General features: G+C 38.0%; 1 protein-coding gene across 4 annotated transcripts in view; it reads right to left on the reverse strand.

Annotated features, from left to right (window-relative positions):
* LOC122077750 (DNA polymerase epsilon catalytic subunit A-like) overlaps positions 1–13017 on the reverse strand; it is a 53562-nt gene that overhangs the window by 16663 nt on the left and 23882 nt on the right. For 3 of the 4 annotated variants that reach the window (XM_042643614.1, XM_042643605.1, XM_042643630.1), the window contains 15 exons: positions 12389–12533; positions 12107–12304; positions 11924–11998; positions 9442–9632; positions 8202–8379; positions 8061–8125; positions 6060–6192; positions 5843–5944; positions 5657–5740; positions 4462–4536; positions 4136–4195; positions 3773–4035; positions 3645–3693; positions 2872–3032; positions 2726–2792 (listed from right to left, as the gene is read on the reverse strand). In XM_042643614.1, coding sequence (XP_042499548.1) covers positions 2726–2792; positions 2872–3032; positions 3645–3693; positions 3773–4035; positions 4136–4195; positions 4462–4536; positions 5657–5740; positions 5843–5944; positions 6060–6192; positions 8061–8125; positions 8202–8379; positions 9442–9632; positions 11924–11998; positions 12107–12304; positions 12389–12533 — 1846 coding nt within the window. The remainder of the gene's footprint in view (positions 1–2725; positions 2793–2871; positions 3033–3644; positions 3694–3772; positions 4036–4135; positions 4196–4461; positions 4537–5656; positions 5741–5842; positions 5945–6059; positions 6193–8060; positions 8126–8201; positions 8380–9441; positions 9633–11923; positions 11999–12106; positions 12305–12388; positions 12534–13017) is intronic. The other variant, XM_042643622.1, reaches the window with a different exon arrangement.

The following is a 13017-nucleotide window of genomic DNA, read 5'->3' on the forward strand; positions in this document are numbered from 1 at the left end:
ACTAAAGATATTATTCTCCTAAATAAAATAACTGCTAAATTTTGATTGGACCAAAACTCAAATATGGATCCAATTTATCTTTGTCTAGGTACCCAAATGGGTATGGATTGCTCCATGGGTTCGTATCTACATCAATTCCCCCGATATTGAGAAAAACTCGTCCACGAGTTTTGTAGAAGGGTAACAATAACTGCTTACGAGCGGGGATGAAATGTTTCTTGCACATGACACGAACAAAATCAAAGATAAGAAGTTTTGGAGGAGCATTCGGGTTTGAAAAATCATGGGGGAGAACGAACTCATGGTGGTGAACAACTTTCATTGCACTCGTTTCCGTCGTCACTTGCTCCACATGTTTCACATCTACTCTATCGTCAAAAGATTCTATCATGCTTGACAAGTTATCATAGAAGGTTTCAATACTAGCAAGCTCGCGGACACTTGTATGGAGATTACAAACTTTGGCGCGCAAGGTACAAAGATCATCTCTAATCGAAAGTAGTAGAGCGTATCGATTTACCTCCATGATGTAGCACAATGGCAGATTTGTAATTAAGTTGAAGTCCTTAAGTGAGTGGAAAGGATGTAATATTGAGGGTTCAAGAAACAACTCACAAGAACGTATGGGTAAAGGGTAATATTGGAAGCAAGGTAAAAAAAAAGGATAACTTAGGAATGAAAAAGATGGGTAATAATGGAAGATAAAAAATGAAAAGGAAATTATGGGGAGGGGTACCGTAACCGACAGAAGCAAGAAGTCTCCTTGGAGACAAAATCACGAGCCAAAAAAACCTCCAGGAGTTCAGTGGAAAGCTAGGAGATCTGATAATGGAAGTTGGCTTCAAGAAGGTCAATTCCAACGGTTGTGGGAAGAGGTCGAGTGCAAACCAGGCAGAAGGCGATGGTGCTTGCAACCTTCTACCGAGAATGGGAACAATAGGAGGCTGTGACTTTGGCTGAAGAAGTGATCTGCAACAAGAGGGCTGAACCAGGTATGATTTATCTTCCCTTATTATTATTATTTTTTTTTCAATCTCTCACTTTCTCTTCTCTTTTTTTTGTTCTCAATCTCTCCTCCCTTCTCTTTTTTTTTTTTTTTTTTGGCGAAACCTGAGAAAAGGGGTTCGATCGAAGGAGTTGGGAGAAAGAGAAGGGTGGTGAGACAGGCAGGGTCGATTCTTCTCTGGACATAATCGATTCTCTTTTCTTTTTTTTTTGGGATCTGGCTCAACCCAGAAAGGGTGGCTGAAGCCAACTGAAGGTAAAAGGGAAGTGTCGGTCTGTAGGATATCGAAAGGGGGTGTTGCTGAGGAGGTCGATGGGATGGGCTGTAGTGGAAAACGAAGGAGAAAAAGGAAGGCCTCAACTTCTATGTTCAGAACAGAGTTGATTTTTTTTTTTTTTGGCTTCTCTGCTACTGTTGTTCGGCAGCAAGCAATGGAAGAAGGGAGGAAAGACAGTAAGATAGAGAAAGGTTAGGGAAGAAAGTGGAATAGGGAGAGAACGAAGGAAGGATCCTTCAGCTCTGATACCAAGTTGATGGAGGGCCGGTAGGGAAGAATTCCCTGAGATGGGTCTCAGAGTTGCAGGGGAGAGGGAGAAATCGCACTAAGAAAGGGGGGGAAGGAGAATCGCACACACGCTCGAAGGTTTCACAAACACTTAACTCAATTCATATTTTCTTTAATCTCTGTCTTCTCAATCGGTTACAAGCATATAAACAGGAAAATAAAATACTCTAATATAGAAACAAATCCTAAAAGCAAACTAACTCAAAAAAAGAAAAGAAATCGAAAACCAACTCTAACTATGCCCTATGTATGCAACTTCCTAAAAATAAACAGAATAAAATAAACTAAATATATTACTCTCCTAAATAAAATAACTACTAAATTCTTATTGGACCAATACCCAAATATGGATCCTGTTCATCTCTGTATGGATACCTAGATGGATATGAATCGCTCCATGGGTGTGTTCTACATTATGGGGCCTAGACACGTAGGCAACCCAAGCACTTGGATGCCAAGGCAACGCCTTGACAACTGTGGTTCTCTATGCTATTGAATTAAGTAATGAATGCATAATTTTAAAGACATAACCTAGGCAACAAGGCATGTTGGGATGGGCAAGGTATGAGGTCACCTTATTTTGGTGAATATGGCACTTGCAGTTTGCCTAAGTGGGCAATATGTTGCTCGAGCGTCGCTTGTGCGCCATGGCAAGGTTTGACCGAGGCATGGTGCCATATTCATCAACTAATGTAATCTAAAAACATTTTTTGTTATTGTCATTGTTTTATAAGCTATTACCAACCACATTACAATTCTATGATATCATTGAGTAAGTTATGAAGTATGAACCCTAAGATCCAAACCTGAATGTATGTTCTTTCCTTTTCAATTTCGGCCCCAAAGATGTCACATAGGTGCCTGTGTAGGAGCCAAGGTGCCTAGCCACTGCCTTGATTCACCTTGGCGCCTAGACAACTATGGATGACATGCCTATGAGCAAAGCCAGCCTGAATTGATGTAGAATGTACCAGACAAGGTTAGCAATACTTCTACCAAATTCCCTTGACAGATATTGCATGTAACACCAAACATGGAAAAACCAAAAAAAGTCATGTCATTGTAACATGTTTGCAGTGCCATATGGCTAATTTCAAATAAGGAAAATTTTGGTTATGTAACATGTAAACTGGCATAAAACATTTTAAACCAACCTGGTCCATAAATAGCAATGAGTGCCAGAAGTGCAAAGGTTCAAACTCAATCCACTCAAATAGATCCCTGTAAAATTGCAAAAAATAAATTTTGATATATCAAAGGCAGAGAACCAACAATCTGAATAGAATTTCTGGACCCTCACCTGGTTTGCAAGGTTTTCAATAAGGAGTCACAGTAAGCTTGGGCTGCTGACAAATCTGTCTTTCCTGTGTCTATTATAACTTTTGAGAAGTCAGCAAAAATGATTGTAGCTCCCAGTTTGCGAAACTCCGCCAGTGATAATGCAAACACCTTTTGCATGACCTGTCGAATGTCAGGTATTAGGAAAGGCCACTTAGAATTACAAGGAAATATCTGAACAGGAAGAGTAAGGAGAAAAGCAGAGAAACAATATATAGAGGGACACCCTAACAGCACTGAAAGGGTCAATCAAGTATAAGATGATGACTTGCTTTATTGTCGGAGTTTTGTGAGGAAAAGAACAACGCATAAAATTACCTTGTCAAGCCATCCTAGTTTTGCTTTGTTCCACATAAACAGATGAGAAAACAGAACTACCATAACAACCTTAGTCTATTGACAGCATTGACCCAGAAACCTGGCTTGACTCATGGAAGAAGATTTGGTTGGCCCAAATTGAAACAATGCAATGAATCTGAATTCAGGATGAGAATTGAAAACTAGAACTTTTCTTTCTGCAAATTGTAAATCAGCCTGATTTACAACCAGCCTGTAGTAAAGCTGCTCGTAGACCAGTTTAGACTTTTGATTTTGTCAGACATTGATAAAAATACTGAAATACTAAACTGATATAGTTTTGGTGAATTCAACCACAATAAGTTGACACTAACTACCAACATTTGGATGCTAAAATGCACCATCTATTGAGCTTCTTGACTTTAAACAAGAAATTACCTTGTGCAGTACACGGTGAAGAGCAGGGTCATGAAGTTTTGACTGTGGGCTGCAAGCAAATGGAGAAGAGATAAAAAAAACTGAACCAAGATAAAACATGCATATGCAAGAAGTCCACTGAGTGTGACCTGCAAAGCCATCGATACAGATGTTGCAATATTGCATCAGCAAATACATTTCCAGATGTAACTGCATCTGCGAGACACCTTTGGATCAATTGTTTCAGAACACGAAATGCAGGTGCACATGAGCTTGTTTCATCAAAAATAGTTTGTTCATTAATAATTTGGGCTCCAGGATTCATGTCCTGGTCAAATCCAAATAAAGCTCCTCCTTCCATTTCATTCACTTGATTGCTCTTCAGCAAAGCATCCACAGCCAGGTGATGGATCTGCAAAATAACCAGTATCCACAAAATATTAGGCATGAATCATGTCAAATAATAGAAAGAAAGAATTAAAAAAAAAAAATCTATGAAATATATAGATAACCTTCAGTTCCACTGCCACTTTTCTGTATGCCCCAGGATAAGTAAGGACAGGCTGGTGGACCTGTTTTCGGAAACAGTTAAGTTAGATACACAAAAAGCTACATATAGCTAGATAGATGTCGGCGTACCATCAACAACTCATCTGCAGACCTGAACAGGTACATATTAACAGACATGGATTTGAAAACAGTACAGAGTTTTTTATTAATATTATTATTATTATTATTATTTAATGGAAAAGGAGGGACTAACAAATTTGAAAGATAAAGAAAGCTGAAATCCTCAGAAATTTTGCCTAGATTCTCTATCATTGCTCCTGCTACTTACTTCATCAGCAAAGCATGTACCATCTTCAACAATGCCACCAAGATCTGGGATGCCATCATTCGATATCCAAAGGACCTGTGAGAAATAGAGTTTGAGCTAAGTTGGCAAACTTCAATGAAGCACAGAAGCAGACACATGATAAATAAACTGTGAAACAACTAGCTATTTACAATTTTCTATTGCTGAACTGCTCGAGTTATATGTAGACATCTTCTGTTTTCTTTTAGAAGTTGATTGGGCTTTTTCCTAGGCACATCCCTATGTTGTTCTCTATGGCTGTTGATCCATTTCATTGCAAGGGTAGAACTGAATACAAAATCTAAAGACAATGAATGCTACCTCAAGCTATTTCACAGGTGTATGGCATGAAATAAATCAAAGAATCATTTAAGGAGCAAATCGATTTGAATTGGACTTTTGGAAGTGGAAAGTAGGTTTGGACAGACAGAATTATATTTAATTCCAACTCGAATCAGATACCATTGGCAGAATTATACGAGTGTTGCTCATATTTTTATTTTGCAAAAGTTTTATGGATGGCACTCTAAACATGGAATCTTCGGACGGCTGCACCTTGTTCTACTAAGCGGAAAAGCAATATGGTAATTCCAACCATTGAATATCTAGGAAATGGTGGATTGGCCACATGTCGAATCTCAGACCCAAACTCAATCATTGAACACTCCCCCCCCCAAATATATAGGCATACCCTCAGGTAAGATGCACCCTCTGGGTAGTCCATGCACCCTCTAAGTAGTCAATGGATTCTTCTATGGTTTGAATTGCTACTTGGACAACTCCAATTGGGTAAAACTTGAGATGTGACTTGACAGGGTCCACCCATCCATAAAATTTCAGCTGCATATGGGCTGCCACATAGCAGAACTAGGTGTCCATAGATTCCATGTTTAGGCTACTGTCCATGAAAGGTGCTCCCTTTCTTATTTTTATCCTTTTTCGACGGTTTCATTCACTGCTTATGCCTAAAGGGTTGCAATCAATAGGACAGTAGATCAAAAACAAAAGAGAAATTTGAATAAGTAGAATATAAATATAAGTGAGCAATTAGAAATTTAAGGAAAGCAATGCAAAAATAGAAAACCGTAAATATGCATTCACCCAGGATATCATATATTTTCCATTCCTGAGAAGCTTATAATAGAAATGATAATATAAATAGTTACTCGGAGTTTACCTGTTGATGATCATGCAATGCTCTAGAGTAGAAGATATCTGCTGTGAATAGAAGCCAGTCAAGTTCGAAATTCCCCAAGGGTACCTGCACCCAGGATGTTAATACAGTTAGAATGGTTTCATAATCATCCATCAGAACCGTAACTGACTCAAAGGATAAAGAGTTGCTAGGGATGAAACACATTACATGCGCATATCTCGAAAGAGAGATCCTCTCATTTAACCAGTGTGATGATGCAGCACAACGTTGCATTCCAATTTTCGCAGCCACAATTTGCCAGCCAAGAGCCTATAGAGGAGGAAACTAAGCATTAATTTTTTTGTCTTCTTACCATATGCCTGCTAGTAAATGGAAAACCAACATAACCATGCTTGTGAACAAATTACAGGGGCATTAATACTACCTGATAGTGGCTATCGCGTGCATTGCAAGGGATGTTTACACAAGGGAATTCGTCCAGAATATGGATGCCTGTTTTCATTGAATAGATGTTTGGGCATTCTATGACAGCAACTGCTGGTCCATGGTGTTGATGCCTGCCATGGATGAATATAATAATGTTCTGTGAACTAATCTGGGGATGTAGGAAAAATAAAAAAGACCTCTCTCTCTCTCTCTCTCTCTGATCCCTTGTAACACCTCCTGCCTTTGTCTTTGGTCCCTTGCTAAACTCTTATCCTTCTTGAACAAGTATGAATTTTTTTGGAATAAAAAATAAGGGTTGGTAGAAGTTACTAAATGCCAAAATTACCCCTAAATAAATTAGAATATCTGCTTGCTTTTGCACAATTAGCCTCAAGCTCCAATAAAGGAGGATGGAAGCATCAGGTGGTAGTGAGCATTCACAAATCTTCAGCCAAACCTTTTAGCAAGGTTCCCAATCAAGTTAGCAGCTCGTATAACTTTAGTGTGGAACAATATTTGTGTGGCCAACCCAGTAGTTGGGAAGAGGCCCAGGTGAGTTGAGTGGAGTTTTCTTTTAGTTGTTCGGATATATCTCTGGGAATGTATGCTGATCAGACTGAAGAAATTGTAATTTGAGCCACAAGGAGTTCTGAGAGGACATTAGGGACACTGACTGGATAGATAGGGTATCCTTTCTTTCGGCATAATCCAAACGCAAGATTTTCTGGCTTACAAGTTTCAGCTGTCGAAATATTAACCGTTCAGTCTTTTTGTGGTAAAAAGCAGCGAAGGAGCTTTCATTTTATCACATGGCAAACTCTATTTTTGGCTGAAACCAGATATGAAGAGGATGATGTTTGCAAAATTTCCAGGAATTTGGGCCTCAAACTGAGCTGCCAAATTGAGGGTCATACTGTCAAGGGAAAATAGCTACACTTTACGACTTTCATGTTCTAACTATTCTTTCGTTCTTGTTTACCTTTTCTTTTCTTTTCTTTTCTTTTCTTTTTTTTTTTTGGGGGGGGGGGAGGAGAGGGGGGGAATAAAATTCATTACCAAAGAAGAAGAGAAAAAGGGGCCCCCAAAGGGGAAAGAATATATAAAGGACTAGGCCCAAAGAAAAACAAAATACAATGACATCCCTGCACTAGAAAAAGTGTGGGAGGTTCCAAGAGGCAGAAATTAACCGATTCTGGGGGAGTCCACACATCTGAAGGGCACCACTGGCAACTTTTTTTTGACATAAAAAAAGATGGAGTCCCAAATCTGCTGAAATGATCTAGAGTTGGAAGTCCATCTCTTGAGATTACATTTCAACCAAATATGGAAGCTCACTAAGCCTCTGTTTTGTCCCACTTTTCGGGAAAGTTATTCCAAGCTGGGCATGGGTGAGCAGTAGTTCTCTCCATTTTGCTTGCAGTTCTTCTTCTCCTCCTCTCTCTGCTATATTATTAGCACTGATTTCCTGTGGCTAACACCGAATTGTGGGGCAAGAGAAAGGAGGTCTTCCCTTTCCAAAAGCTTGCTTAAGTATTAGGGCAGGAGTTAAAAGGCTGTTGTGTATGACTAACTTTGGTTGTAACCTTGTCTTTTCTTCCTGCCTTTAGCTTTAATGCTTGCTTTGCCACTTCTGGCTAGAGTAATATCAGCTAGTAACAATGGATAAAGGAGGGACACTTCTCTCTGACCTACTCTCTTGTTGTGTACTTTCTTTCTTTACTACCTTTTTATGGCCTCATACCATCGAGCTTTCTGTACTTTCCACAAAATTTCTCTTCTAATTTGCCAAAACTAATATTCATACATTAAATCCTTTATTAATACCAACCACCCTAATACCCATTTCTTCAATCAACAACTTCTCATGTCATATATTCAGGCATGATCTTCTCAGACTTCCTAATAAAACCTGCTAAGGTTGCAATATTTGTGGACTGAACCAAAATGCTTCTATTCAACAGGTAAATGTCATGTTACAGAAAACTTATGTGAATCAAACCTGTACTCGCTTATTGTTCTATGCAAAATCTTTTCAGCATCTTTGACATGTCCCACATAGTCCACCTGGATAGAATGTTTCATGAATTAGTAATTAGAAATAAGCCATACATACCATAACCAAATACAATTACAAGATCACCTTAAAAATGACATTGTTTCCATGAGGTTCAGATGGAAAAGCTTGGCAAGCTTCACGGAATTGCTTTTCAAGAATAGATGGGGACAAATCTCTATTCTGAAACGGATTAACCACCAAAACGAATAGCATACCAGATACAGGAAAATATGAAATGTATATTGCCCGTCCCTCAGACAAGCTGCAATTGAGACAAACATATCAGATTAGAAGTTCTACTGAAATTATAAAGATTGAAAAGCAAATGGGCTGATCGATCGAAAGTGGGCTCAAATTCTCAAGCAAAAACAATCTGTAGAAATTTTCTTAAAAAAAAAAAAGGACCCATCAAGTCCACTATGATGGTCACCCAAAAAAAGGCCACACATGCCTCATTTAAGGATTTAAAAAAAAAAGGACCCATCAAGTCCACTATGATGGTCACCCAAAAAAAGGCCACACATGCCACATTTGAGGATTAAAGTATCTGTATCGGTTGCCATATCAGTCGGCTAAATTTAAGATATAAATCGGACTATCGGAGAGTATTGTATTGTATTGAAGATACGCTAAGATATGCTAAACATCAAGGATTAAAGTATCGGTATTGGTCACCGTATTGGTCAGCTAAATTTAAGATACATATTGGAGGGTATCGTATCGGTATCAGAGATACTTTAAACCATGGCCACATATATTGCAACCCAAAAGAGGTGCAAGGGCAACACAAGAGGAGTGTAGGAAATAATCCTCCATTGGAAAACTCTGGTCCTTGGATGACTTCATATACGACTTGGGGCCTATCCTAATAGCTCAATCTTTTAGGTAGGACACTTCAACAAACACATCCTCATCCTATACTCGTATTATTATTATTTGTATCGAATCATCATCATTATTATAGCAAAATAATTTTTCAGTTCTAAATATTTTATAAGTGAACAGTTATAAGAGCTTGACTACAACACAAAGTCAAAAAATGGCCATGACAAGGTGATAAATGTCAGCAGGTAAGACGAACTTGTTTACATCCAACAGAAACTAATCATAGAATGTCTCCTCACCGTGAGATTCTTTTGGTACACCCCTGTTTAAGTTCTGGTTTTTCATTTTTTACTTTCTTGTATAATATGTTGCATTTAAAAAAAAAAAAAATCAAAGAGCGGGGTAAATACTTACATGTTACACTTGCAAAAGCATACGAAATTTCTCATTTGCACTTGCAATGCCAATGCTTTCAAAATGCAAAACATGGATACCATACCTATGATACAGATAAAAGAAGGAGATGTGTTGCTCCAGATAAGGACATTCTGTAGTTGTCTTCATATGCAGTTCACTCAGGTTCCAAATGCTTTGAGAATTTCGATTCTTAACAGCTTTATCCACTCTACAGACACAACCAATCTGGAGGATGGCATTAAATTCCAGCGGCACCTTTGTCTCATATATTCCCTGATCAGAGAATAGTGTTTTAATCAAATTCAAATTATTAACCTAAAAGGTAGGCCAAATGATGAGTGAGAGTTGGTAGTATCCATATGACACACTCAAAACTAAGTAATAATGACGATCATTTCACCCCTTCATACTTCTCTTAAAATGATTTCATGAATTAAAAAAGGAAAACCACAACTAGGCAATAGAGAACTGTAACAAGACATAGTGAACAGGATGGATAGGCAAGATAAGATACAAAAGAAAATCCCATTCCCACTCGCAAAATAGAAAAAAAATTTAGAAAACGAACAAGAAAGAAAAAAAGGGCTGAAGGTACTGGCGATACACATTCAAAAGGCTTCAACAAATATTTAGTTTTTGGAGAAACTTGAGCACAGCTCAACCCCAATTCACCATTACCAAATATATCCAATCAAAGCAGGGAGAGGCATGATTTGTAAATTCATAGGCCATAAATTACAGTTTTTAGCAATAGAGGAATCTTTGAAATTCACAGTTTCTAGAGAAGCTGCGCAATCTCTAAATAATTAATCACTAGGATCCTTGAATCATCTAGATCCTGGAGTGAAAGTCATATCAGTTGTTATGGGTAAACAATTTAAACCGGTAAACTTGAAGTCGAACTTCAAAAAGAAATCAAAATCTTAGTCCTTGCTTCACAAGTAGAATCAACAAGTCCAGAAGAAGCACTACAGAAAAGGAAAATTCAAATGAATAACTCACATAATTACTTTAAGTTTTGAAAACTGACATTCAGCACTGTGAATTTTGAAACATTGTTTATCATATGTTTAATACATATAAATTGAAGTATAATAATTATTTTGAATTTTTTTTCAAGAAATTCTAAAGCTAGGTCAGTTATAGCCAGGGGATAGAGGATATGATGGGAAAAATAGAATTGGGGTCTTTTGTAAGTTATTGAATGATGGAGGAGGTTATTTATCACATTCTACACTGAAAGGCTTCGGTTCAATTATATTTTCACTGAGAACTGAGAGTTCAACTACAATGAGATTCAATTATTTCAATCGGAGAGAGATAATAAATTGAACAGGGATTAGAACTTAAATAAGACAAATAATTTTATTACTCACCAAAGAGAATAAGTCGATCAATATTTCATGGGAAAAATCTCATTACATAGCCCCATCAAGTAAGTTTTCATCACAGTTGTCACGGCCTCTAGGTGAACCAAGGTGTTAAAGGGGGCCTGGTCGCAAGGCGACGCCAACAAGGCAACCAAGGTGCCTGGACACCAAGGAGACACCTTGACAACAATGGTCTTCCCTTCACAATTCACCTTTCTGAGCCACAAGGAGGACTCTTTTGGTTAAACCAACCTTGAATGAGAAGACCCCACCTTAGACGAGCCACATGTCAAGTTTCAGGCTCTATCACCACTGTATGGCACACCATATTAGGATATTTATGGTTTACCCTCGTAGTATGAATGGTGGAACTGAAGGTGCCCCAAAGTTGCCAGAGTTGTATTTTTTAAGCTTCATATCACATGCGGAAATCAGATTCCACAAGAACTCATCAGACTGATAGATAACGATGTAGACAAACACATCCATACAATTTTAGCTCTAATGAAGCTGCCATGTGTTCTATATTTTTGTTGTCAAAAAAAGGATGTTAAGAAAGCCTTGACCCTAATTTTAGTTAGGAAAAAACTCATCAAATGGCTACATCAACTATTTATTGAGTGAACATGTATTTTAATATGATCAGAATGTGTAAAAATGATACTGTAGACTAAACCAAAGGGACCATCAACAGATGAGAGACTGATGAAGCTCCAATTGTTCAGGGAAATTTGAAGGTAGAACGTCAAAACTACACAAGAATGGGATATCTCAAAGTGGCAACTACTTCAAGCCTCATCATCCATCTATTTCCTCACCTATTCTATCAACTGTTGAATTCCAGCTTGTTTCTGTTGGCTTTATTTAGATCCATGAAAGGTGATCTATGCAATGGTTTATAGTTTGGTCAGTTGATTTAGACATATAAAAATAATATATCACTCACTCAGGTATTGACATTATGCCCATAATAGACAGTAAAATAGCATATCACAGAGAAATGGATTTCACTGCAAGTAATCACGAAAACCTAGGCATTCACAAAAAAGAAAATAAAAACTCAAACATGAAGACCTAAACAATGTAAAAAGGTCAGGAAAGTGTACAAGGCTGGCGAAAGGCATGCAGGAAAGAGCCAAGTAATCACTTTTCTTATGCGACCATCATGATACAAAATAGGTTTAGAATACGTACCTCAACTTCCGGATCAGCAAGGTGTGCAGCAAGTTTCTTACTTCCAGCCCTGAATTCATCTTCATCAATTATTACCTATATAGACATTAAAAATAAATATGTAGCTCAAGAATGCCAGTAACAGAGTCATGGAACCTAAAGGAATATAATTCAGCTTCAACAATGTTGTACCAACACGCGTACCTCAATGAGATTGAAGCAAGGACGTCCATGAGGAAGAATTTTGTTGACACGCCTACCAGGAAATTCTTCAGTAATCGGTGCTTTAGAATTGAGGTAAAATATTCTGGGTATATTTATAGGAACCTTAAGCATGATTCCTTCAACAACAACCCATGCAAAAAATTGTCCAGGTTGTGAACTTGGAATGAGCTGTATTATCTGAACAAGGGAAGGTTGGGATTAAGAAGTATTTAAGTAAATACTCCAGACATAAGCTCATGGAATGCTAGAAACCCATATCACCTGCCAGTACGATTGCAGAAGTGCTAGCTCGGGCCTACGGAAAAATGAACTGAACTGGCCTCTGCCTTTGCCTTGTTTGTGGCTTATCTCAGCACCAGGCAACTCAGAAAGATCATTATTTCTGCATACTCTCTTTACACTGCCCCTAGAAAAGAAGAATGGTGCTAAGCAAAGCTATTTGACAAGCAACCTTATCTAGAAATTTAATTGTGAATTCCATCCTCCAAAATAGCTCACAAAAGGCTCTATGCTGACAAAAACAAAATAGAAAGCTAGCATCCCAGTCCCAGCACATCTAGATTTAGAATTATTTCCAAATCTGCATGGACTGAGAATGCCAATACTGTCAAAAAGCACTACCATAAACAAGCTAGTAAAAGCATAGGACCATCTTCTGAACTTCAGTTTTGCAACGAGGAAACCTCAAGTTCAGAGCTAAATGTTTCTTAAAATTTTCAATGAAATCCCAAAGCCTGTTTGGATTACTAAAAATAGTTTCTGGTCTTTCTTCAAGTTGCACCAACTACATTTACTGCATCTTTAGGGTATGGTACTGAATAGTAGCTTTGTAAATTTAGTGGTCAGCAGGGGAGGGTTTGGGAGAAAGCTCAACCTTCTTGACCAGGGAT

Source organism: Macadamia integrifolia, chromosome 1, assembly GCF_013358625.1.
Source record: "Macadamia integrifolia cultivar HAES 741 chromosome 1, SCU_Mint_v3, whole genome shotgun sequence".
NCBI lineage: Eukaryota > Viridiplantae > Streptophyta > Magnoliopsida > Proteales > Proteaceae > Macadamia > Macadamia integrifolia.